This window comes from Leucopleurus acutus (genome assembly GCF_964270905.1).
Source record: "Leucopleurus acutus genome assembly, chromosome: 16".
Lineage (NCBI taxonomy): Eukaryota > Metazoa > Chordata > Mammalia > Artiodactyla > Delphinidae > Leucopleurus > Leucopleurus acutus.
Window position 1 is genome coordinate 21,470,716 of NC_139158.1, and position 26,665 is coordinate 21,497,380.

A 26,665-nucleotide genomic window follows, 5' to 3' on the forward strand; every position below is an offset into this window, starting at 1 on the left:
AAATGAACCCATGCACATATGGTCACCTTATCTTTGATAAAGGAGTTAAGAATATACACTGGAGAAAAGACAGCCTCTTCAATAAGTGGTGCTGAGAAAACTGTGTGAATTCTTAGAATCGCATCTTGATCCTTTTTTCATGGACACGTTATTTTATCTTAGGATATTGATAGTTTTTTATTACTTGAAGTTTTCTTCTCCAGGCATATTGTTTCCTCCCAGATGCTGTCTGCTCTTGGTTCTATTTGTCTGTTATATGAAATGCCTTCCTTACATATGGATCTTTGGGTGCCTGTTCAAGTTTAAGAACAGGGCTCTAATGTTATCTGGGAATTTCTGTAGGTGTGGGTGGGACTTGGTGGGTGAGGCTTTTTTTGTGAGGTGTTCCGGCCAGCCTGTTTCATTAGGGGGAAGTACCTTAAGTCTTTTATTTTAGGCTAGTCAGATTCCCAAGAAATTTCTTCAATTGTCTGCCTTCCGCCAGAAGGGACAAAGTCAGCTGCCAGTGTCTGGGAGCACAGGGGGAAAGAAGGCTGGTGGACACTCTACAGCCAATACAGAAACTTCCACCAACCTTCCTTTCAGTACAGTAGCCTCACTCTCTACTGTGCCTGGTGTCCTAGGCTTCTGCAGGGTGATGGAGGGGCAGCTGGCTGGCTACACAGGGGAGCTGAGTGGGTCTAGAAGTCTGATGCTTTGTCTTTCAACTGAACCTACATTTTTAGCCCCATTTCACTCCCCCTTCCAGAGGTTCCTTGTGCCAATTCTTCAGCCTTTGGCGGGGGTGGGGGTGTCTTCAATGATGAAAACTGGGTTCTTAGATTTTCCTACTGCTGACCTAGGATCCAGCCTTCTTGGGTCTGCTAACTCAATCACAGTCTATCTGCTTTCCAGCATCCAAAATTTTGTTACTGTTGATGACTCTTCCTTTTCACCCTCATGGGCTTATGCCATTAAGAAAATCTCTTTCCTGTCATTTTATTGGAGACTTCGGAGCAAATGCACCTAAATATGTGTTCAATATACCATGTAGTTACGGTATATTGTTCAAATTTCTAAAAATTATTAAAATTTTTAAAGAAATTCTCATACCAGTAACGAAGATTTTCTTAAGTTTTAGATCACAAAGCATCTTTAACATGCATTTTCTTTGAAACTGATGACAACTATGTAATGGTAAAGATTTGTTTTATAGATAAGAAAAACCAAGAAAAACGAGAGGTATACATCCTTTATTTAAAGCAAACAGAAAACGTATGTGCCAAATCTAGACTTTTTTTAATAAGAATTTATTAGAAATGTTAAAAATCAAGAAACCTTGCATAAAAAAATCCAATTTTCAGCAGCTTGAAAAATTGGAAAATGGGGCAACACTGGGCCCACACTCCCCATGGGGACAACCATTTGGAGCTGAATCTGGGCTGCCTCTTTCAGGTGGGGCTGAGCCCTCCAATTCACCCCACCTCCACCCAGCTACTTCACTCATGCGTTACCAGGAGACATTTGTTTTGTTTTGTTTTGCGGTACGCGAGCCTCTCACTGTTGTGGCCTCTCCCGTTGCGGAGCACAGGCTCCGGACGCGCAGGCTCAGCGGCCATGGCTCACGGGGCCAGCCGCTCCGCGGCACGTGGGATCTTCCCAGACCGGGGCACGAACCCGTGTCCCCTGCATCGGCAGGCGGACTCTCAACCACTGCGCCACCAGGGAAGCCCACCAGGAGACATTTGAATTTGAGGCCAGAAAGAAAGAAACCACTTTATTTGGAAAGGCAAAATGGAACTCAATATATATGCAAAAATAAATCTATAATGCAAGCCACTTCTCTGGGTCCACCCAGTGTCCACCTTGTCTAGGTTAAAGGGGTACCGCAGAGATGAGAAAAGTGAGTAACAGGCACAAATGCAGAGAATATGCATATTTTGTCTCCTTTCCCCCACACAAGCTGCATATACTCGTGTAAACATTTTTGATTTGTAAAACATGTCTAGTACTGCAGACAAATGTGCTGGGATGAAAGGAAATGAAGTCACTACAACAGCAACAACAGTAATTTACCTGGCTTGGTTCATCAAGGTCGTATTTGATGATAAATTCCCACAGGGCCTCAAGTGAGGAGGAGGGGATAAGGATATCCAGGTGCACAGGGGTTATGGATTTTTTCCTACTTACATCCATAAAGGCTGCTCTTTTTCTTTTTAAACCTACAGCAAAACTGAAAGAGACATTACACTGCAGTTGAACTTTAAATTTTATTCCCAGGATCCTCTAAATAAAAGCAGCTCTCAAATCCTAGCTCCAGCTTAGCTTCTAACCAGCAGGGTACTTGGAAAGAGTCTACCTTTCAGAATCGTGGATTCTCTATCTGTGATTGAAGATGCAAATTACATCCCCGACTCTGCTAATCTCCTGGACCGTCCCCTGTTTCTTGCACCTGAAAAGAGTCTCTGATGGCTCCCCAGTTGGGCTGGAATATCCTGGGGTTTTTTTGCTTTTTTTTTTTTGGCATGCCTAGCATTTGTGGAAAAAGAAGATGTCCTAACCAGCTTCAGAAGGCACAGAACTAGCTTTTTAAAGTGGAGTAAGTTCTGCTGGCTCAGAAGGATCTCAGTATTTTGCAGATCATTTTGCTCTCAATGGTCCTTAAAGAAGCATTTGCCTAGCTATCCCAGCCTCCTGCAGAAGGGGACTGCCCTGACATTAAGGCCATGTGAGTGGGTGGAATTACAGGGGTGACCGGTCAAGCCAATCCAGACAAGGAATCATTAACCGGTTGGAGGAACCAGAGCCACAAAGAGTGAGTGCTGTGACTAGGGCGGGTTCTCCATTGTTCATGAATTTACTGAGTGCCTACTCTGTGCTAAGGCACTGTTTTTAAGCACTGGAGACCAAAATAAAAATTGAGATGACTCTTGCCCTCAGGGTTTAATATAGTAGCTCTTAAGTCAGGATTAGAGCAGGGGTTGGCAAACTATAGCCCAGGCAGGCTGTTTTGTCAATAAAGTTTTATTGGAACGCCAGCCATGCTCATTCGTTTAGGTATCGGTCACCGATGTTTCTGCACTACAACAGCAGGGCTAAGTAGTTGCAACAGAGACCATATGGCCCGCAAAGCCTAAAATATTTACTATCTTGCCCTTTAAAAAAAGTTGCCGATACCTGCGTTAGAGGAAAGCACTGACATATAACTAAGAAATGAGACAGGTAGTCAGGGAACATAAATGATTTGCACAATAAAATCTCAAAGAGCAAGGAGGCTGGTTGAACTAACAAAAGCACGAATTTTATGAAGCTTGACACCTTTGAAGAGATAAGTCAAAATAAAGTTGCTTCTAAAATGCAAATTAACTATATGCACTGGTTTAAAACACACAAACAACTTAAGGCAAGCCAACCACTTGATCTGTGGAAACGGAAAAAGGGATCAGTTCCAACTTCTAAAGGAAACTGGTTGTGATGAGTCCAAATACAAAAGCAGGGATACTGTCATTTACAGGTGCTCTACAGGATTTTTCAAGGGTAATTTTGACTCTGCCTGATTCTTCCTTTAGGGCACACTCTGAACTTTGGAACCTAATGCATGCACAGGGTCATGACTTCACAGTACTTAACACTAACATGCTAAAGCACCTGTCTTAATGAACAGGTAAGAATGGTTTGTATGGAAATTCCCTGGAGGTCCAGTGGTTAGGACCCTGAGCTTCCACTGCAGGAGGAACCGGATTCAATCCCTGGTCGGGGAACTAAGTTCCCACAAGCCGAGTGGTGCGGACAAAAAAAAAAAAAAAAAAAAAGAATGGTTTGTATGTTACGCTCTGTTTTTTTTATGTTTTCATTTTTAAACAAAGGAAGAGAGGCTGCTTTAGTAGCACTTGGGGTTGATCAAAGCAGTCTGTTTTCTTTGCTATTTGAAACACCAACTGGAATCAAACTGGTGTTAAATCTGAATTCCTTCTAAAGAGAACGCTCATTAAATACAGATAGCCATAGCCTGGCCCTGGGGAAACCACTGGAATTAATGAGTGTTTATAGTTCTTGCCCTTTCATTCTCCAACAGCTTAGACAAATCTCAAGGGACTGCTGCTGAAAGCATCCTGCTGCAAAAAACAAGAAAATCACCAAAAGCTTCAAGCAGAAAATGCCAAGGACAGGGGCTGGGGAGCGGATTCTTCATGAGAACACCAGGTGCTAAGAAAATACGGAGGAATACGGTACAAAGGGTACTTCAGTATATTGTGGATGCTGCCACTGAAATGCAGGGTACATGTCCGCTTGGAGGACAGGCTCCAAGTTTCCCAGCCACTGTCCTTACATGTAAAAGCTCTGAGATGCACCCAGAAAGGTGCACAGTAGCTGATGCAGGAGTTAGAGGTAGTAAAAGTGTGCATATAAAAGTCAAACCTGTTTTGTAAAGCCCACTGTAGACAGCATGCTTCAGAATGGAATTTGGCTGTATTCCAGAAAATAAGCTGCATTTCAGGAAGGACATTAAACTAAAAGATTAGAAAACATGGGAATTCCCTGGCGGGCCAGTGGTTAGGACACGGCACTTTCACTGCTGAGGGCTGGGGTTCAATTCCTGGTTGGGGAACTAAGATTCCCCCCCCAAAAATAAAACAGTGTGCGGGTCTTCCCCCATGGTAGAAGGGGGCCTGGGTGATGTACAGTCTCACATCCACCAGAAAACGCCAGCACACTTCCAAATGCTCTAAGAAGGCTTGGCACTAAGTCACGACACTACATGCCCCATGGAAAGTTAACGTGCAGCTCTCCTGTACCCCATTGCATCCTTACTCAGGAAACACAGGCTCTGTGGTCCTGAGATTTCAGCCCAGCCTGAAAAGGCTGATGAGCAAAGCCTTAGTATTTTCCATCCGGGGAGAAAAGATACATTTTCTTACATCTCATGACAAAAACCAACAATAACAACAACAAAACACAGAAGAAGAACCTCAGAGAGATATGTTGGTTCATTAGGCTGCTTTTTCAATCCCCCTCCCCCAAAATGCTGCCCTAGGGGACAGCTGCAGTGTCTCCACTGGTAGCAAAGACATTTTCAAGAGTCAACAATAAAATACAAAAGTTGATTTACAACACACTAAAAATATTTGCCTCCTCCGGCTCCAAAACAACCCTAAATAAGTAAAGAAGTCTTTTTCTTTCCCCCACTCCTAGCCCTTTAGCTTGCGACTGGCTGGCAGTGATTTTTCCAGCAAGCTATTCCTCCATCTGTGCCCAGGCCTCCTCGGCTTTCTCGTAGTACTGGTTGGCCAGCCGGCCCTTCATGGCTTCCATTGCTGCCTCGGCTGCCTTGGTGTACAAGTCGCCTGAAAGAAAGTGAAGGGGTGAAGCACCTGTTATTTTTGCCACCCAGTGTCCCCGACCCCCTCTCTAGAAGATCGCCCTGAGGTTACCCTTTCTTGCCTCTCCCTCCACATAACTTGGTTGGGGCTCTGGGTGGGCATGTGATTCAAGCCTGGCCAATCAAAGCACTTTCTCATTCCCCACCAGGCCACAGGGAGTGGTCCACATTTAGGCACAGCCAATCAGAGTAAGCCATCTCAATAAGCACAGTGATTGGTTTAGGGATGGGTAGGGGATTCCAACTGAGCCAATGAGAATCAGGCTGAGGGCTTTTACAGGGCAAATTGGGAACATATGAAAGTAGAAAAGATAAAGTATAAGAAATAAAAATTATGAACAACCTCACGTCAGTTCTGGACAGGTTTTGCCACCAAATGAATTTGTGCAAAACATATAAAAACACTTGGTTTTCAGAGCTTTTTGGATTTAGAAGTTTCAAATAAAGGATTGTAGAGTTGCAGTATTATTTGCTTGATTTTGTTACACCACCTTAAAAAATAGCTTTTAAACTTAGCCTCATCCTATACCTGTGAAATCAGGAGCTCAGTATGTCTATCATGTTATTTAAAAAAATACATATAGGGACTTCCCTGGTGGTGCAGTGGTTAAGAATCCACCTGCCAATGCAGGGGACACGGGTTCAATCCCTGGTCTGGGGAGATCCCACATGCCGTGGAGCAACTAAGCCCATGCACAACTACCGAGCCTGCACTCTAGAGTCCGCGAGCCACAACTACTGAGCCTGCACGCCACAACTACTGAAGTCCACGCACCCTAGAGCCCGCACACCACAACTACTGAGCCCGCGTGCTGCAACTACTGAAGCCCGCGTCCCTAGAGCCTGTGCTCTGCAACAAGAGAAGCCACCGCAACGAGAAGCCCACGCGTTGCAAGGAAGAGTAGCCCCCGCTCATCGTAACTAGAGAAAGCCCACATGCAGCAACGAAGACCCAATGCAGCCCCAAAATAAAAAAATTAAAAAATAAATACACATATGTATATTTCATATATATATAAAAGTGTGAATCAACTGATGAATGTATAAACAAAATGTAGTATCTATACAATGGAAGATTATTCAGCAATAAAAAGGAATAAAGTACTGATACATGCTACAACATGAATGAACCTTGAAAGAAGCCAAGACACAAAAGGTCACCTATTATACGATCCCATTTATATGAAATGACCAGAATAAGTAAATCTATGAAGATGAAAAGTAGGCTAGTGGTTGCCAGGGATGGAGGGAGGGGGAAATAGGAAGTCGCTGCTAACAGGTACCAGGCTTCGTTCTGGCGTAATGGCAATGTTCTGGAATTAGGTAGTGCTGATGATGGCATCATACTGTGAATATACTAAAACCCACTGAACTTTACACTTTAAAATGTTGAATTTTATGTTATGAAAACGTCAGCTCAATTTGTGAATTGAAAACAAACCTCCCAAACTCCTAATATTTGACTATTAAAATATAAAAATGTTCATCTGCATACCAACTGCATAAAGCCCCCTTCTAAGCCAGCATTATATGGGTATCCAGCCTGGCAAAAATGCAAGGCCAGTACAAATCTTTCTCCCAACCAGAACTGAAAGAAGAGACTCAGTCTTGCATGTTGTTGTAACTCCCAGCGAGACAGGAATTACGTCTCTCACTGTCTAGCACCGTCCCACCCCAGGGGCAGGTCTGCCAGGCCCTACCTGATCTCTGCGGGTTCTTCTCCAGCCCGCAGCCGCCTGTGAACAGCATCTCTGCCTCCCTGGCCAGCAGCAGGTACCGGGGCTCATCGTGCATCCCATCATACTCCCCACCTTCATCACAGTCAGTTGTCTCCAGGGCAGTGTTGTACCAGAGTAGAGCCTCTGGCCAGCTTTGGGACCTTGCCAAGAGACACAGAGGAAAAGAGGGAAGTTACCATAGCAGCAAGGCAGGAAGGAGGAGGCCCATCAGCAGGAAGGGTAAGTCAGGAATCCCTATGGGGTCACCACCTCTGACTCAGGACCCACAGGACCCAATGCCACCACATCTAAAGGGTGTCATTTACATTGTAGATTTACATATTTATTACAATAGTGGTCAAGCAGTTTTCCCTAAACAAATTGGGATAGTACAACAATTTTCCAACAGATGGAAGTAGAGCATCTTTAAGAAGGGGAACATTTTCCTCATTTGCACAAAATCACCCTATGGGAATTCCCTGGTGGTCCAGTGATTAGGACTCAGCGTTTTCACTGCCGTGGCCCAGGTTCAGTCTCTGGTCGTGGAACTAAGGTCCTGAAAGCCGCATGGTGAGGCAAAAATTTAAAAAAAAATCACCGTATGGGTGATTTTTGCATTAGCAGTGGCTGGTATCCCAGCCAATTTGCCCTGTGACTCACACAGGAGAGAAGGTGGGTGGGGGGACTCTTTGTCGAGGCCTCCAGAACCTTCTCACAGCAGTCATTCAGCCCCATCTTCTGCTCTGCCTCTTCCGGCCACCTCTAGCTCTACTCCAGCAAATGCAGAGTTTACCCGGAAGAGCTGACTTCCCTCTTCCGGCTCTGCCCTCTACCCTCAACCCTTTCTCCTACTGCAGCACATGAATGGCCAAACCACCAAGGGCGTATGCTGAATTCAAGTTCCAGCTGAATCTGAACAATACAGAATAAGGAGCAAACAGGGCAGTGGGCTCTTTTCCTTGGGGTGTACTAACGCATATTACCAAACATGTGAGGAACTATTTAGAGTGCATCAGGAAGGAGCAAAGAGAGACACGGAGAAGAAGGTCTATGGGCCTCATGAAACGTTCCAGGAGCAACAGCTATATATATATATATATGGACCTGGCTCTACCCTCCGGTCTTAGCTCCTGCCAACCTCCTCCCGTGCCCGGCTCGTTGGGTCGCGTTCTCCTCCCCGAACGCGCCAGCTCCTGTCGGCTTTTGTGCCTGCTGCTCCCTCTGCTTAGAACGTCCTTCCTTCAACTCTTCCCATACCTGGCTCCTCACCTCTCCAACCTCAGCTCACCTTCTTCAGAGATGCTGTCCCCAAACACCCTATTTCTTATAATTACCTCAATCTGTTCATCTCCTGTTTACCTACTTACTTGCTTATTATGGTTTCCCTGACTAGAACATAAGCCCCAGGAAGGTAGGGACCTTGTCTGTTCTATTCGCTGCTGCATTCCCAGGGCCTGGCAAACAGCACAGCCTCTCTAAATGTCTGTTGAAGTGGCTGGCTAGGATGGTGTCAGGAGATAACCCTGACTCCATTTTATTTTATAAAAAAGGGAAGTTATTTGAAAATTACTGGTGACACACCCAAAAAACCAGGGTTTTAACAGTGGATTGGAAGCCACTGAACTACATGATCTCACTTCTTTCAGCTTTGACCCTCCCCAGTCTTGAAGGGCAAGGCAGAATCCCCCCAACACATTAAATGTAAAAGGAGGGAAAGGGCCTACTCTCTCCCCAACCACCCCTACCCAGCTCTGCACCCAGCGGTTATTAGCATGTCTACCCTGCCTTCCAATTTCCAATGACTTTTCCTTGTCCTATTAGATGGTAACTTCTAAGCAGGTCAAAACCCCTTAAAATGCAAATAGCTGACCCTCAATTAATGCTCCCTGAATGGAAGAGGCTGGAGCTGGTTGGAATGAGGAAGAAGAGTAAGAAAAAGACTATAGCAGAAGCTATAGAAGAAAATCTTGATAGATTTAACTACAAAATATTAAAAACCAGCATGTCCCCAGACCCAATAAACAATGGTCATTGTGTGGCACATGTGCCATCCCCTGCCCCCCCAAATCTATGATAGCCAGCTCTCTTTTTTTTTGGCCACACCTTGCGGCATGCGGAACTTCCCACACCGAGGATCGAACCCATGCTCCCTGCAGTGGAAGCGCGGAATCTTAACCAAAGGACCACCAGGGAAGCCTTTTTTTTTTAAATTTAACACTATCTTTTTTTTTTTTTTTTTGGTAGCCATCTCAGAAAATTTTTAAAAAGCCAACTCATATACCAGAGTTAACAGTCTTAATATATTAAAAATTTTAACAGGGAATTCCCTGGTGGTCCAGTGGTTAGGACTCCACGCTTCCACTGCAGGGGGGCATGAGTTCAATCCCTGGTTGGGGAACTAAGATCCTGCATGCCACATGGTGGTGGGGGTGGGGGGAATACATACATACATATATATATATATATATATATATATATATATATATATATATAATTCTTACAAATCAAAACCAAAAAACCTATTGTCTCAAATTAAAAAGAGAAAGTAGACAGAGGACATAAAGAGAAAACACATACAGCAAAGATTTTTTTTAAGGGCCTCAGATACAGATATTCAATGCCCAGCTCCAGCTCCCCACACCCATGCGGTGGTGCTTCCCCACTGCACTCAATGGGCACCACAGATGTTGGCATTTGATCGGACACAATTGTGTCGTGTCTGTTTTGTTTACCTCCCCTCCACGCCAGTGTAATTCTGGATCCCTAAGAAGCAGGCTAATGTACAGTCCGCTGGAGGAGAGGTGAAAAGGCCTAAGTTGTGGCTCCACTACTTACTGGCTACTTGACTATGGACAAGCCCCTTCACTTCTCAGAACTACAGTTTACTCATCCATAACATAAGCCCCCAAATGCCTGCCCTGTCTGCGTCAAAGAGATGTGTTGGTTCATTCATTCAAACAACTACTGAGCCGGGCCCTGCACTAAGCACTGGGCCTGAAGAGATGCAGGAGACCCAATTCTAGTTCTCGGCGAAATAAAATCACAGATATGAAAGTGCATCCAAATATAGGGGAGCATTACTGTTACAACACAGTAGGTAGCCGACAAATGTTTGCATGACATGTAATTCAGGCAGGATGTCATGTATCCAGACGTTTTAGACCCTGAGAGCTCGAGATGACAGACCCACAGCCCTGACTTTCCTTCTAAACCCAGTGAGAGGGACATGAAAACTTGACCCACAGAGGAGGGAACTGCCAAACCGCCCCCATCCTGGAGGTTTAGACAATGAATGTGCCCACCCTGCTCCCTGCGCCTGAGGACAACAGGGGGAAGCCGAGATCCACTGGGAGCCACAGAGGGTGAGCAATGGGTCCCGCTAAGAGTTCAATTCCCCCAACCGTCCTCTGCTCCTGGACTTCTGGGACCTCCCACTGGCCAAGCCAAAGAGCCGAGATGAAGCTGCCATTCTCCTCTCTTCCCACCGCAGAGTCCAGTCCTGGCACCCCTGCCAGAGGGATAACCGAAAAGCTGTTGACACCTGCAGGGCTGTAGCCATCAGGAGTCTTGAAACCGCTCTGGAAAACTCACACCAGGCTTGAACTCCCCTGAAGCTCGCTCCCTTCCCTCCCCTCCCTCTCAGAAGTGAAAAATAGTAAGAATAAAAACAAAAGTAGGAAGAATCAATTAAAATCACCCCTAATTCTAACATCTAAGGACCACCACTCTGGACCTGATGCTACATACCCTTTCAAACTCTTTCTCAGGCAAATCTTTACATGAAATGGCTAAGATGCCATTTATCTCTCACTTTATGTGCCAGGCACAGTGAGGATTAAAGGCAGCATCTCATTTAACCCTCACACAATGAGACACAACCACCCTAGGATGCAGGTTCTATAATCGTTCCCATTTTACACAGTGAAGAAACTGAGGCCAAGGAGGTAAAACTACTTGCCCATGGTCACTGGGCTGGTACTCAGGGGAGCCACATCTGGAACTCAGGTCTGTCCTAACACCGGAGGGGAAGCTCCCACCTGCAGCCCAGGTTCCCACCAGTGTCACCTGAGCCATGGCCACAGTACCTGTCTGGGCTGAGGTTCTGGCCAGTGTCAAAGGCTCGTGCCACCAAGATCATGGACTGTCTGTCGCCAGCTTCAGCTGCCTTCAGTAAGTAATTAAATCCTTTGGTTTTATTCTCTTCTGTCTCCTGTTAACACAAACCAAAGACAGGGAGAGAAAAGGAAATGAGGCTTACACGGGAGGGGCTGCCAGGATCTCACTCATCAATCTTTTCCCTGTTTCTTGAATTGTTTGGAGAGCTCCAGGCTGGGGCTGCTGTAGAATTGCGCATCGTGAGAAAGAGAACAGGGCTTCCCCTGCTGCAAAGAGCTCCTGGGGGTTCCCATCAGGCAGGGAGAAATGGAAGCTTAGCTCACTCCCGCTAGCTTTCGCTCTATCTGCTCTGATTCCTCCAGAGACCACATCATCTCTCGCCTCCAGCAGGGGCTCCCTGCTTCCAATTCTTTTTACATTTTTTAGCACCTTTATTGAGATATAATTCACATAACATACAACTCACTCATTTAAAGTGTACAACTCAATAGTTCTTAGTATAATCACAGATTGTGCAACCCGCACCATAATCAATTTCAGAATATTTTCATCAAGCCAAGAAGGATTCAAAACACCATACCCCTAACCATTACCTCCCAATTGTTCCATCCCGCCCAGCCCTAGGCAACCACTACTCTACATGCTGTTTCTAGAGATTTCCCTATTCTGGACATTTTATATAAATGTAATCATATAACTTGTGGTCTATGGACTTCCCTGGCAGTTCAGGGGATAAGAATCTGCACTTCCCTTGCAAGGGGCGCAGGTCCGATCCCTGGTCAGGGAACTAGGATCTCACATGCCGCTTGGCTCAGCCAAAAAACAAAACAAAACAAAAAACATGTGGTTTAGTGTGACTGGCTTTTTTCACTTGGCGTAAACTTTTTTAAAATAAATTTATTTATTTTATTTATTTTTGGCTGCATTGGGTCTTCGCTGCTGCGCGCGGGCTTCCTCTAGTTGCAGCAAGCGGGGGCTACTCTTTGTTGCGGTTCGTGGGCTTCTCATTGCAGTGGCTTCTCTTGTTGCAGAGCACGGGCTCTAGGCACGCGGGCTGTAGAGCGCAGGCTCAGTAGTTGCCGCGCACAGGCTTAGTTGCTCTGCGGCATGTGAAAATCTTCCCAGACAAGGGCTCGAACCCGTGTCCCCTGCATTGGCAGGCGGATTCTTAACCACTGTGCCACCAGGGAAGCCCTGGGATAAAGTTTTCAAGGTTCATTCATACAGCTTCTATCAGTGTTTCATTCTCTTTTATGGCCAAATAACATTCCATCGTGTGAATGTCTCACAATTTGTTTATCTGTTCATCAGTCATCAGGTGACGGCTATCTGGGTTGTTTCCACTGTTTGGCTATTATGAATAATGCTGCTATGAACATCTGTGTGCATAGTTTTTGTATGGATGTATGTTTTTTTTTTGGGGGGATATATATACCTAGGAGTAGAATTGCTGGGTCCCATATAACTCTATGTTTAGCCTTTTGAGGAGCTGTTTCCCACAGTGGCTGCACTACTCTACATTCCCACCCGCTTCCATCCTGCTTCTCCGATATCCATCCAGAGAGATGCTTTAAGCCCAGGTCAGGTCATGTTACTCTACCAAAGCTGCTCTAAGACTTCCTATCTCACTCGGAGACAAATCCAAAGCCCTCCTATCAGCCTATGAGGCCCTTCTCAACCTTCAGGATTCAAGAAGTGTGGCTGGGACTACCAGTTGTCTGCCATATCCGTTCTCCTCTGCCATATTTTTGCTGGCACATGGCTAACCAGCTAAAAACTACATTTCCCAGTCTCTCTTGCAGCTGGAATCAGCATCCTAATAACAAGAGGCCTATCCACTCTTTTTTCTTAAATTTATTTGTTTTTATTTTTGGCTGTGTTGGGTCTTCCTTGCGGTGCGCGGGCTTCTCATTGTGGTGGCTTCTCTTGTTGTGGGGCATGGGCTCCAGGCACGTGGGCTTCAGTAGTTGTGGTGCACGGGCTTAGCAGTTGTGGCTCGTGGGCTCTAGAGCGCAGGCTCAGTAGTTGTGGCACAGGGGCTTAGTTGCTCCATGGCATGTGGGATCTTCTTGGACCAGGGCTCGAACCCGTGTCCCCTGCACTGGCAGGCAGACTCTTAACCCCTGCGCCACCAGGGAAGCCCGTATCCAGTTCCTCCTGATCTCACTCCCTGTCACAATTTCCCCCCAGCACTTAAGAACAATGCTTGGCACAGGCAGTGCTCAATAAAGGTCAGTTATTTTTACTTCTGTTGGAAATATTTTCATTTGTTAATTATTATCTGTATTACAACCTTATCTGCCTGAAAAGTTTGCTGTTGTGAATAAGAACCTAGGACGGTGCCCAGAGCGTAGGAGATACTCAAAAAGCATGTGCTGGATAAACGAATGTCTTAGCAAGACAACAGGAAAAGGTCCTAAGAATGGGGGCTTTGGGGAAAGCGGGAGATGGGCCAGCAGCCTTTCAGGGCATGTGGCCATGGTTTTCTTTGCTGCCAGATTCTGTCCTGGAGGGAAAGGCCTTTGGGACACCTGCAGATGAGAAAACCGAAATAGCTTCTACATCCCTTTACAAAGGTGCTCGGGTGCAGCTGGTGCAAACAGCCTGAGATCACAGGGAGAGTTACCAGGGAGTCTCAGCGAGAGTGGTCTCCCCAGTCCTGGCCCCTAACCACTCACCCTGGACCCTGGCATTCCTTTATTCAGGCCTCAAACCCTTCTGAGTGTCCTCTCTGTGCCAGATGCTGGGAGAACAGGCCAAACGCAGTGGGTACGCTGGAGCCGGCTCTGCAGGCTTGTGAGAACCGATGTGAAAGCAAGCCAGTCGTAAAACACAGCCATTATTAGAAATTAAATTACGTAAACTTACAATTAAATGAAAGGTAACAAATACCCAAAGCTCATCACTTCCTAACTATTTTACTATGTTTTACTGTTGTCTGTCCTCTTGAGGTTATTTATATCTATTGCAGGGCTTCTCAACCCTGGCACTACTGGCCTCTTAGATGACATAATTCTGTGTTGCAGGGACTGTCCTGTGCGTTGTAGATGTTTGGCAGCATGCCTGCCCTCTACCCACTAGATGCCAGTTGCGCTCCCAGAGCTGTGACAACCAAAGATGTCTCCAGACACTGCCAAGGGTCCCCTGGAGAAGGGGGAGGCAAAATGACTCGTGGAGAACCACCAGTCTGTGGAATCTTCATGATGGAAATGTTATGTGGAAATGGTGTGCTGTGGTGCATTTCCTCCAACTCCGTGCTCGGCGATGTCATCTTAGTGCTTGCACATTGGCCATGGTAGAAGCAGTTATACCACGAGATGGCAAAAAATATTAATAATGCAGACTAATTTGCAAGTGTGCCGTGTCTGCAGCCATTACATTGTGACTAGCACAAGAAACTGGAGAAACATTCTTCAGTATTTAAAACTATCGTCTGATTCAGCAAAGAAGTTGCTCGTATCAGCAGCAAATAAATGAAGTTCCAACTCTGACAAAGGACTTGCTTATTTCACTTTCATCTTCCTCACTAAAGTAAGTGAAAGTATCAACCAGTATCTAACGTCAGAACTTCACGCCTCCATCAGCTGCAACCAAAGCTGGGCTACAGACATGAGTTCCACAAAAATTAGCAACGGAAGTCTGTGAGGATCTATCGACTATATAGAATTCACAATAGTTTTATGATTTGTAAACTGTATGCTCCACATTCCTTATATCAGTAAATGTATAATAAACTTACAAGTAGATGTATAATAAACGTACATACATATATGTGCAAACATTCCCTCCCCACCTGCAAGAGCCAGTTGTTAAGCATTTATCAGCACACCACTGGCTAAATGAGATATATTCAGTCCACTCCTCAGGGAGCACGGAGACGAGAGAAAGAGGAACAAATCATCTGCCTGTCAAAATCCCCTCCCCCAACCAAGCCTGCCCTTCACCATCTAAAACAGGAAATAAAAATGGCTGTAAGTTATCCCTGACCGCACGCCGAAGGATGTATCTGACTGAACCGTATGAAACTGCCAATATTCTACCCTCATGACCTACAAAAACGGTTCAACTTAATATGTCCAAGTCTGGTCACTGCAGCAATTTTTGAGATATCATAAGAATGGAACCAACCCAAGTGTCCATCAACAGGGCACAGGTTAAATAAAGTACCTGTACAATGGAATGTTACTCAGCTGTCAGAAAGAATGAGGAAGCTGTCTCTACAGCACTGAGGGAAAAAGTCTGCAGGACACTGCAGAAATAGGGTCTTTCCAAACAGACAGACGTAACTAGTTAAGATGAGGGCAGACTGGGGTAGGGTGGGCCCTAAACTCCATAGGACTGGTGTCTTCGTAAGAAAAGAGACACAGAGACACACACACACAGAAAAAAGGCCATGTGAAGATGGAAAGATTGGAGTGATGTACCTACAGACCAAGGAACACCCAAGATTGCCTCCAGTCACTAGAAGCTAGAAGATCATGGCCTGTCAACACACTGATTTTGGACTTCTAGCCTCTAGAACCGTGAGAATGAATTTCTGTCGTTTTAAGCCCCCCAGTTTGTGGTTCTTAGTTATGGCAGCCCTAGGAAATGAATACCCTCTTGGAATTACATGTGAGAACCAAATAATGATGGTTACCTGTTAGCAGGAGAATGAGAAGGTGGAGGAAAAGGTGGGAGGGAGATTTTTTCACTGTAAACCTTTTCACATTAAAAAAACTTTTAGTCACATGACTGTATTAACTATTTTTAAAAAAATCAAGGACTTTTGGGTGCCTTCCCACACTCTCTTCCAGTCTGAGACCCCCCCAACCTGCTGGGCCATGGTGAGGCTCACAGAGCAGGGCTGGTGCCCTGTGCCCACACCAAGCCCAGCCTCGTCTGGCTGCAAGCCTGGCCCACGTGACAGAGAGCTGGAGACTTTTATGCTGGGAGCACGTGCACACCAGGGGCCTCTCAACTTCTCTAAGGAAAGGATCACACTCCCTAGGCCACGTCAGGTCCTGTCCGCTGTGCCCACGGACCAGGGGAGTGATGAGAGAGCAGACACCCTCACGGATTCCCATCACACCCGTCCTGTCCGGGCCCCTCTCCAGCCTCATCTCCTGCACCTTGTCTTCACGCTCCACACTCCAGCCGCACTGATCGCCTCCTGTCTCCCCAGGGCCTGGGCCCGCGCTGTCCCCTCTGCCCACACTCCCCCTCCCACACTCTGCCTGGCTGACTCCACTGGGCCCGCAGGTCTACCTTAGGGATCACTTCATTCATTCTTTCCACAAACAAATGCTGATTATCTAGTGTGTGCCAGGTCTGTTCTAGCCACTAGGGACAGAGCTGCAACTGCCAATCAAGAAACCCCAGCTACGGCCCTTCCTCATTTATCTGCAGTAGCATCTTCTGCTTCTCCCGCCGCACCACGTCACAATTGCCTGGGAATGTGACTGTCACCTTCCACTCAGTCCCCAAGGCCGGAGACCAATTCTATCAGCGTCAACTAACTTGGAAGTGCCTGGTCCCAAACTGATGTTCGGGAAATTTCTGAGGCGTAAACCCAGGGAGCGAAGGGTGATGGGTTGCCTGAGCCCCCGCCCCCCCTCACCTTCAGAGAGACGTCCGCCAGGATGTGGTGGGGCAACTGCGAGTACATGAGTCCCAGGCCCGCGATGGCCTCCAGCTCGCCGAGGTCGGCCGCCTGCTCCAGGTGGAAGATCGCCGACGCCTGGTCCCACTCCTCGTCCTTCTTGCAGAAGCGCCCGCCCTCATGGTAGCGCACCATGGCCAGATGGACCTGCCACACAGACGGCAGGTAGGCCCGGCTGCCTGGAGGCCGCGGGCGTGGCCGAGGGCCTCCCAGCCAGCCTGGGGGAGGGAGTGACTCTTGGGGGAGGCGCCGGGTTAATGCAGAGAGGGCATCACCATACCTTCCCCAAAATGGACTTCCCGATTCTCTTCTCAAGGTCCAGAGCGTTGAGCCTCTGCACTTCCAGGGCCACGGCTGAAGGCCTCGACAGGTGGAGACGGGAGGAGTTGAGGAGATTCCACTTCTCCACACAGACCTGAAGGGAGGACCGGGCATTTACAGGCCAGAGAAGCGAGGGGCTGGGGATGGACGCACCCTCCCAGCTGTGAAAGTCGGCCTGGCGAGTTAAGGGGCGCGGACCTGTGTGGTGTCAAGTTTTCCTGGACAAACCCGGCTCCATTTCCAGTCACTTGAATTATGCCAGCTTGTGGGCACTGAGGGTCACAAGCAACAGGTAGCAACAGGACACAAAGGCTAGCACACTGCACTGCAGCAGTTCGAAGAAGTGTCTCCTCACTTATCCATCTGACTTAGGTCGGGGAGTTTCGACCCTGAGCTGCTCCTCTGCCAGCTCCCCACACAAGGCACCAGAAGAGCCTCACTTCAGACCTGGCAGCAAATCCACTGTGCTTTCCCTGTGCATCCACAGGGTGCTTCAGGAGACGGGCTTAGAAAACACACCACGTCTCCCAGCTAAAAACACCCCTGTCCAAAGTTCTCGCAGGACAGAGCCAGGCTGCTGTGTGTGTATGTCTGTGTGTACGCACACTAAACAGCCTACCATGCACAGGGCATCCTCCACAAAAAAGAATGACCCAGCCCAGAATGTCAGTGGTGCTGGGATCGAACGACCCTGCCTCCGCACCACGCTGTGGCCTTGACCCGACTGAGAAATACCCTGTGGTAAGGAAATACTGCGTGATGAATAATCTGTGTTCTGGAAGCAGCAGGAGTCAAGCCTGCCCCGGGGATCAGGGAAGCCTCCTGGAGAAGGTGCCACTGGGGTCCAGCCTGGGAGAGCAGACAGGCCTGAGGAGGTATGACCACAGGGGAGGAAGGTACTTGCAGGCAGGAGAGAGACTCGCCTTAGCAAAGGCTGGAGGGTGAGAGGTTCAAAATGTGGTTCCGAGTCAGCTAGAGAAGAGCATTTAGGAGCGTGGTCTTTCCCACACCGGCCTGATGATAATCACCTGAGATACTTCTTCCAACTATTAGCCGGGTAACCTGGGAAGAGTCGCTTAAGACTCCCTTTTTCTCATACATCAAAAGAGGATGAATAACATTAGCCTGTCTCAGTGGGTGGCTGCAAAAATTAAATTTTTGGGGGCTGCACCACGCAGCTTGTGCGAACTTCCCCAACCAGGGATTGAACCCGGGCCACGGCAATGAAAGCCCGGAATTCTAACCACTAGGCCACCAGGGAACTCCCTAGACGTAAATTAACGTATACTGGAAGGCGCTGTGAGCTGAAGCCTCCAGGACAGGCCGTCCTGATCTTCTCTAATTCTCCCCGCTGATCCCGCAGCGTCACACCCAGGAGCTCAAAAAGTATTTGCCGAGGGGATTGGCTCCTTTGCAAAATCGTCCTTTAGGAGACATGTGGAGCACCTGGGCAGGCAGAAGTGACATGACGTGAGGGGGAAGAAACAGAAACAGAGTCTGAAAAAGGCAAGCACGCAGCCACGATGAGGATTCCTGGGGGCACATTACCCGTCCGGAGCTGCCCAGGCTGTCTTCGTCCGACTCATACCTCCGGTTACCGTTTGAGTGGCCCTGATGGAGACATAGATTAGAGTGATCCAAAGAGCAGCCTTCCTCCCAAGAACCTCCTCCTGGGGAACTGGTCCAGCCCTCCCAGGGGACCCTCCTCAGGGAACTGGCTCGGCGCCTCAGGAAGCTGACACCTCCGTCTGCCAGGCAGAGAGGATGCTGGGTAACAGGCAGGACTGATGTGCTGGGGCAGCCGCAGCCTCCCTCTCGCTCTCACCATGTGCACGGACGGAACCGACTCAAAGGCACAGGATCCCAGCAGACAGGCACCAAGAAAACTGAGCCAAGTGCTTCGCTTAGCCAAAGCCCCCATCGCCTGTCTCTATATGTTCGCAGTAACAAAGCCGAGACCAAAAGCTCCCGGCAAGACTGCCTGTAATGCGCATGCGCCATTTTGGCACTTGGCAAAACCTCTCAATGGCTGATACTGCCTAAGACCACCCTCACCAGGATGCTGCTGAAAAGATACCGTAAGGCATCTTTCATCCTCTGGAGCCTTCCCGAGGGACTGCTGGAATCCCGTGCCTTTGAGCTGGGCCCTCCCACCTACCAGCACCATTCTGGCCCACTGCCCAGCATCCTCTTTGCTTAGCAACCAGAGGTCCAGCTTCACAGTAAGATGCGTCCGCCATATTCAACCCTGTGTCTAATCCCCCATGCTTGTCCCCTTACTAAACTTACTACTCCACATTACCGTTTTATCTTCTGCCCTGCAATTATCTTTATCTGAAATGATTTATTTATTAATTTAATTTATGCTCTTACCACCCATTCACATTCCCCCCTCGGCCCCAGCTCTCTATCCTCCTGGACAACTAGGCAAGAGGGGACTCTGTTCTCATTTCCTTGGGGTTCCTTACATGTTCTCGGGGCTCTGGGTCGTCCAGCTCACTCCGCTTCTCACTGGGGTATCCGCTGTCTCCACTGTTCTCAGAGTCCTGTGGAGAAAAGATGGCCCTAGGGTCTCAGTGGTCCTCTGAGTACCTGGTGGTGGTGATATCTGGAATCCCAGCCATTTGCTTTCTCTCCTTTGTCCCATCATCCCACAACATTCTCTTCCTCCTACCCTTGCTGGTTGGGTGACAAGGGAGCGGTAAAAAAATAGTGGCGAAGAATGTGGGCTCTGGAGCCAGACTGCCTAGGCTCAAATCCGAGCTCTGTAACTCACCAGCTATGACTCTGGAGAGCTGCTCAGCCTCTCTGAGCTTTGGTTTCCCTAGCTATGGGGATTCATTATAGCTACCTACATCAAGCGGCTGTGAGGATGCAATGAGATGTCACACTCAGAGTGTGGATCGTAGTAAGTGCCATTGTTAAGAGTGACTCACCCATTTCACAGGCAGAAAAACAAAGCCTGGCTTAAAGGATATGACCCATGGATAAAAATGTAGCATTGGAGACGCAGACCTACTAGAGAATGGACTTGAGGACACGGGGAGGGGGAAGGGTATGCTGGGACAAAGTAAGAGAGTGGCATGGACATATATACACTACCAAATGTAAAATAGATAGCTAGTGGGAAGCAGCCGCATAGCACAGGGAGATCAGCTCAGTGCTTTGTGACCACCTAGAGGAGTGAGATGGGAGGGTGGGAGGGAGGGAGACGCAAGAGGGAGGAGATATGGGGACATATGTATATGTATGTATAGCTGATTAACTTTGTTATAAAGCAGAAACTAACACACCATTGTAAAGCAATTATCCTCCAATAAAGATGCTTAAAAAAAAATGCAGCACTGGGAACAATTATTTACTACAACTAAGCCCTCTGCCAAAACCGCACACATCACCTGGGCATATGTTTTATTCTTCTAGATCTGAGTTCTGTTGTGAAAAGGAACCTGGTATAATTTAGAATCTCTAAAACTTCAGTCATTTGTCTACCAACGTTGAGCTCTGGCCATATCCGCATGTCACCTGCATCACTGTTCGGCTAAAACTTCTATTTTTTTCCTCCTTCATTCCACCGAGAAACATTTCAAACACACAAATAAGAACAGAGAATCCTAAAATGAACTCCTGTGCACCTGTTGCCAAGTTTTGTCAACTCTTAACACTAGGCCTTAGTTACTTTAGATCTTTTATTTCTAAAAGTTAAAACACTGCTGTTAAAATTTAGACCTCTTATGAGTCCCCTCCGCATCCCATTCTCTTCCTCCTCCAGATAAAACTCTTCTCATGAATTCATACTTCTCTTTTATTATTTTTCTTTAAATAAACCACTTTATTTTACTTAAGTCTATATATATATATATATATATATATATATTTTTTTTTTTTTTTTTTTTTTTTTTTTTTTGCGGTACGCGGGCCTCTCACTGTTGTGGCCTCTCCCGTTGCGGACGGAGCACAGGCTCCAGACGTGCAGGCTCAGCGGCCATGGCTCACGGGTCCAGCCGCTCCACGGCATGTGGGATCTTCCCGGACCGGGGCACGAACCCGTGTCCCCTGCATCGGCAGGCGGACTCTCAACCACTGCGCCACCAGGGAAGCCCTTAAGTCAATATATTTTTAAAAGAAGCTTGGTATCACTACCATAAATGTAAAACCTGGATCAGTCTCCTAGACAGATGGGCACCATGGAACATACACAATGGAATCCTTGGCCTCTGGTCTGGCCAGGATCCACTCCACCCAAAGGAGATGCGTTATTCTAAAAAGGCCCCTGCCCTGGTTTCTAGAAGCACCACAGGCTTCCTACCGCCCTCTCCCAGGTCTTTGTTCTGTGTGAGCCAAATAGCTTAACTATTTCAATTTTTTAAATTGAGGTATAATTTACAGACAACCAAACTGAAGTGTTCAGTGTGCTGAGTGAAAGGCTTTTTTTGAAACTGGATTACAGGCTATACCTAAAAGCTCCGGGCAGCCCCCTCCTCGCACCCACTCTCTGCATGACCTTGGGCCCCGTGTCCCACCCTTGGGAACTACTCCCAAGCCGGGCAACAGAGAGCCTCACTGAAACCCCAGCTCTGCACTCCCCAGGTAGACCTTGAGCAAGGCAGCTAACCTCTCCAAACCTCAGTGTACTCATCTGAGAAATGGTAGAGAATAGAAGCAAAGGGCAGCAGTACAGAGGGTGGGTTCGAGGCCAGATGGCCTGGGTTTGAACACTGGCTCCATCACTGAGTGACCATGAGCAAGTGGTTTACCTTTCTGTGCCTCAGTTTCCCCGTCTCTAAATCAGGGATAATGAGGGCACTGTCTAAGCAGCTGCTAATGCTGGGGATAAGCAGGTGGCTGAGGGGACAGGTGGGAGGGAGACTTTTCACCTTGTAATTTTCTGAATCTTTTCCTTTTCAACCTACGCTGAAATTCTAAAATTCATCCTAGCCCTAGAGTAAAACATAAAACCTATTCTAAAAGGAATAAAAACTATTATCTACTTATCTCATAAGTTGTTGTGAGGATTAGATGAGAATTATCTACCAAGCTCTTAAAACAGTGTCTGCCCGTAGTGATGATTCCATATGTGTCAGCTATTCCTATTTTTTGTTCCCACTCAAGAACTCTGAAAAGCCGTCAGGAGCGAAGTTGAACCTTTGGAGCTGAGAGTGCCGCTTAAGATGCTGTGGCCTGTGCAAGTGTGATGTGTCTGTGAAGTCTGTTTAAAACATTCCAATGAATTTTTAATTTGACACCATAATATATGTTTGTCTGAATGCAAAGATGTCACCTACAGCTTCTTACTGCTAGTCACGCAGAGGCTGCAGGAAACCTGTTCTGCTTATCCAAGTTGTGAGCATCACAGCTACCTCTGCTATAAGTTACACATCGGAGACCCAACATAGCCCCCTGTCCCCCAAGATAGCTTGGCCGCACAACGTGCGGCCAAACCAAACCCAGGGCCAAGCCCAGCATGTACCAGAAGGTTGCATTATTGCTGACTTGGATTCTCTCCGCTTTAACCATCTCCAGGAACTGGAATAGACCCAGCTCTTCCCAGACAAAATGCTGCCCTGGGCAGGAGGCTGGGATTCCCTCCCCGCTGTGCCCCTGTATCCTGCTGCCAGTGTCCGGAGCAGACCTGGGTTACCCACCTCTGAATCTGAGGTCTCATCCTCAGTTCCTGGGGGAGGGAGGCCCCTCCTCCCCGCCCTGGTCCTCCAGCCCCTCTACTCACCCGGTGGTTGTCCAGAGGGTCGTGGTCTCGGGGTGCCAAGTTATCGAGGTCGCTGAACACAGGCCAATCTGAGCAGGGAGAAAATGGAGGAAGGCACCAGCTCCATCGCTGGAACAGTTCACAAGACCCACCTACAGCCTACAGCTGCCACCAAGCCTTTTTTATTTTAAATTTATAAAGTACAAAAATGGGTGAAGAATGTATGTTGTCAGCACCTGGGGGGACACAGTTCTTCCTCGAGAACTTACCCAGAGTCTCTACTCGCCAGCTGTGGGGTCCTGAGCGAGCAGCTTAACAGCTGTGCCTCCTTGGGTTGTCATAATGTAAACACAATTGTGTCATGTATTGATAAGCACCACGTGCTTGACCTATGGTCAAACCTCAGTGAGGCGCAGTTGTGAAGGAAGGAAAGCCATTTGTATATCTGGGGCCCCATGAGCAGCTACAAATGGGAGAAGCCTTAGATGGCTTAAAAACCAACCATCCCAGTCTATCTCCTGTCCTAAGCTGCCACTAGCCAAATCTGGCTTGTCTCCTATTCTCATATGGTTTTTAAGAATGCTTTTTACATTTTTTAAATGGTTGAAAAAAGTCAAAAGGAGAACAATATTTTGTGATATGTGAAAATTATATGAAATTTAAAATTCAGTGTCCATAGAGTTTTACTGGAACAGAGCCGCATCTATTTGTTTGAAGTATTGTCAGTGGCTGCGTTTATGCTGCAAGTGCAGAGACCACATGGCCTACAAAGTCTAAAATATTTATTACTCTCTGGCCTTTTAAGAAAAGGTTTGTCAACTCTTGCTTCAGACTATTCCCCAGGCCTTCCAGTGGTGATTTACAGGCGTCTTTAATATCTGACATTAAAATCCTCCTCTCCTGCTTCCCTGGGGCCTCCTCCAGCTGAATAAATGGCCCCATCATCCTGCCAGTTCTTCAGATCAAAACCATGGAGCCAGCCTTGCCTCCCGTCTTTCCTGCAGACCCCGTGTCCATATCACGAGCAAACTCTGTTACTTCAACTTCGGAAATAATGATGCCCATTTTTCTCCTTTGACCTGTTCATATGATGTTAATTGGTTTCTGAACACTGAACAACTTTCAGATTCCTGCAAAAACCCTATTTGGCTGTGACAGACTATTCTTTTAAGGTACTAGTCTTTTTTTTTTTCCCCCTGATCAGGGATTGAACCCACGCCCCCTACAGTGGAAGTGAGGAGTCCTAACCACTGGATCGCCAGGGAATTCCCTAATATACTAGTTTTTATTTGTTAATACTTTATTTAGAATTTTTGTCTTGTATATCTATTTATTTTTAAATTTTAAATTTATTTTTGGCTGCATTGGGTCCTCGTTGCTGTGCGCGGGCTCGCGGGTCCTAGAGCGCAGGCTCAGTAGTTGTGGCTCGCGGGCTCTAGAACGCAGGCTCAGTAGTTGTGGCGCACGGGCTTGGCTGCTCCACAGCACGTGGGATCTTCCCAGGCCAGGGCTCGAACCCGTGTCCCCTGCATTGGCAGGCGGACTCCCAACCACGACGTCACCAGGGAAACCCTGCCTTGTATATTTATACCTGAGGTTGGGATATGGTTTTCTTTTTTGGTGTTTTGTCAAATTTTGGTATAAAAGTTTTCGCTAATTTCATAAAACACTCTGAAAAATGTTACCTTGTTTTCTACAACAAAGACTGTTTTTACAGCGTTTGGATGACTGCATCTTGAAAGTTTATTAAAAAGAACTCACCCGTAAAACCACCTGGGCCCTCAATCTTTTTGGTTGGCATGTCTGATTTTCTAACATAAGTGAAAGCCAGTTTAGCCCTGTTTTACCTGTGCTCGTCCCCTCCAATCACAACGCCCAGGGGCCAAACCATCACTCACGAAGGTGGTCCAGTTTCTGGCTGTGCGGCGTGGCAGAAGATGGCGAGGAAGGGAGAGAGTCAAAGGTTATGTCACTCATGTTCTCATCTCCAGAGTTCTCTGAGAGGCGAAGGAGCAGGGGGGGCCGGCTCCCCGAGAGGGTCCTCACCCGGGGGCTCCCGCACTTTTCCTCTGTCCCCCTCAAGATGGTCTGCGCTGATTGCTGGAGAATTAACAGGGACATGCACGTCACACAGGCACCCTCTGGGAAAGTGGGGCTCTTCCTGTTGCCTGTTGTTCCCTCAAAACCTGAGGCCCTTTCAGCCACAGCACCCACCTGTGCCTATTAAGGGACTGGCAGAAAACCTAAAACGAATCAGTGGGGGCTTAACCCAAAGGCCTCTAAGAAGGGGCATCCGGAACAGGAGCTCAGAGGGCCAGCATTCCCAGAAGCGCTGCCCACGCTTTACAGCCCTGAGCTGGGGGATACATTCCAGAATCCCAAGCTGCTCTTTGACAATATTGTCTTAGATCTGGTCCATGCAGTGGGGGTGGGGATGGGGGTACATCCTGGACACGGCGAGGTACTCAGTGAGCCAGGTCCAAGTCTAGTCCAGCCGTTTGTCAACACATCACACGAACCACATTCCACACACTCCACTCACTATCTGTACATACCTGGTCCCCTCACTCTGGGCAAAAATGGGCCTATATCAAGCAGACCCCAGTTCCTCTATTAGTGGGGATATTCAGGAGGGCTGTGTGCATTGGCTCAAGAGGGACGAGGGACACAGACAGGACTAAGAGTCTTCCAGCCCCAGTACTCTTGAATTAAGCATTGCAAGGCCTGAGCCACCAGCACACAGAAAACACAGTTTGCGGGTCCTGGCAGCAAGAAGGGCCCTGCCAGTCCGAGCAGGTTCACGCTGGGTACCCACCAGTAGCTTGATGTTCTGAGTCACCGCGTCCCTCTCTCTTGGGGAGAGGTCAAAAGGAGTGAGGCCCATGCTCTTGCAAATCCGGTTGCAGGCATGAGAGTGGAAGAAGAGAGCCATCCCGCGGACACCTGCGGACACAACAGAGCAGGGGTTCTGGAGCACTGCTCTGCTTTGGGGTGGGGGCAGGACGGTACTGAGCACCCTAAATGCGGCAGGGGCAGGTGTAAAACATGCTAAACTGGCAGGAGCCAGAGGCCCCAGGCTCCCACCTCCACAATCTTGGGGCGCCCCATATTCACCTCGGCCTGCTTTCTTGGGTGAACAAAGAGCCCAGAGATTTTGTGGGGAGTGTGGTCTCCGTGGACACGCTGGCTTTCCCTGCCTACCTAGGTTGCCATCTCCAAAGTCAGTGCCCCTCTCGGTGTGGATCTGTGGGTCGGTGTAGAGGTCACCCACACCCTGGACGTCCACCACAATCAGCTGGTGGCCGGAACGCTCAAAAGTGAAGTGGCTGAAGGCCTGTGGGGTGACATGAAAGAAAAGGTGACCACAAGAGACCAGGCTGTGGGCTGCACAAACGCTGGCAGGCAGTGCTCTGAGAGGTTTCAACACCCCACCTCTGCCCATGTTGGGGGCCTTTATCTGCAGGGAGGAGTTGTACAGAGGCAAAGACAAAGGAAGGAGCCCTGCCTAATTCGGAGGGACCCGAGGTCTGCTGAGATGGGGCACGGGCGTCTGCAGGGGCCTCACCTGCGGTGTCAGGCGCATGTTGTCATCGCGGACGAAGCCTGAGTTGGAGTTGTACTTGATGTACTTGCCCTCGATGTAGTGCTCTAGGTGGAAGAGAGGCCGGCCCTGCCTTTCCTTCAGCTCTATGATGCACATCTGCATGATGTCCACCTGGCGGGAAGGTGGGAGGGGGGTCAGAGGGAGGGCCCAGCGGAACCCTCCTCTGATAAGAGGCTGGAGCAGAAAGGCTGAAACTGCT

General features: G+C 47.9%; 1 protein-coding gene across 2 annotated transcripts in view; it reads right to left on the reverse strand.

Moving 5' to 3' along the window:
- Positions 1–1,721: 1,721 nt before the first annotated feature.
- The window catches only part of EEF2K (eukaryotic elongation factor 2 kinase), a 62,996-nt gene continuing 38,052 nt past the window's right edge, over positions 1,722–26,665 (reverse strand). For both annotated transcript variants that reach the window (XM_082858166.1, XM_082858167.1), the window contains exons 7-18: positions 26,428–26,577; positions 26,064–26,196; positions 25,678–25,805; positions 24,761–24,962; positions 22,884–22,951; positions 19,624–19,701; positions 18,704–18,766; positions 17,115–17,249; positions 16,793–16,981; positions 11,163–11,287; positions 7,060–7,238; positions 1,722–5,324 (exon numbers count right to left, since the gene is read on the reverse strand). In XM_082858166.1, coding sequence (XP_082714292.1) covers positions 5,215–5,324; positions 7,060–7,238; positions 11,163–11,287; positions 16,793–16,981; positions 17,115–17,249; positions 18,704–18,766; positions 19,624–19,701; positions 22,884–22,951; positions 24,761–24,962; positions 25,678–25,805; positions 26,064–26,196; positions 26,428–26,577 — 1,560 coding nt within the window. In that variant the 3' untranslated portion in view covers positions 1,722–5,214. The remainder of the gene's footprint in view (positions 5,325–7,059; positions 7,239–11,162; positions 11,288–16,792; positions 16,982–17,114; positions 17,250–18,703; positions 18,767–19,623; positions 19,702–22,883; positions 22,952–24,760; positions 24,963–25,677; positions 25,806–26,063; positions 26,197–26,427; positions 26,578–26,665) is intronic.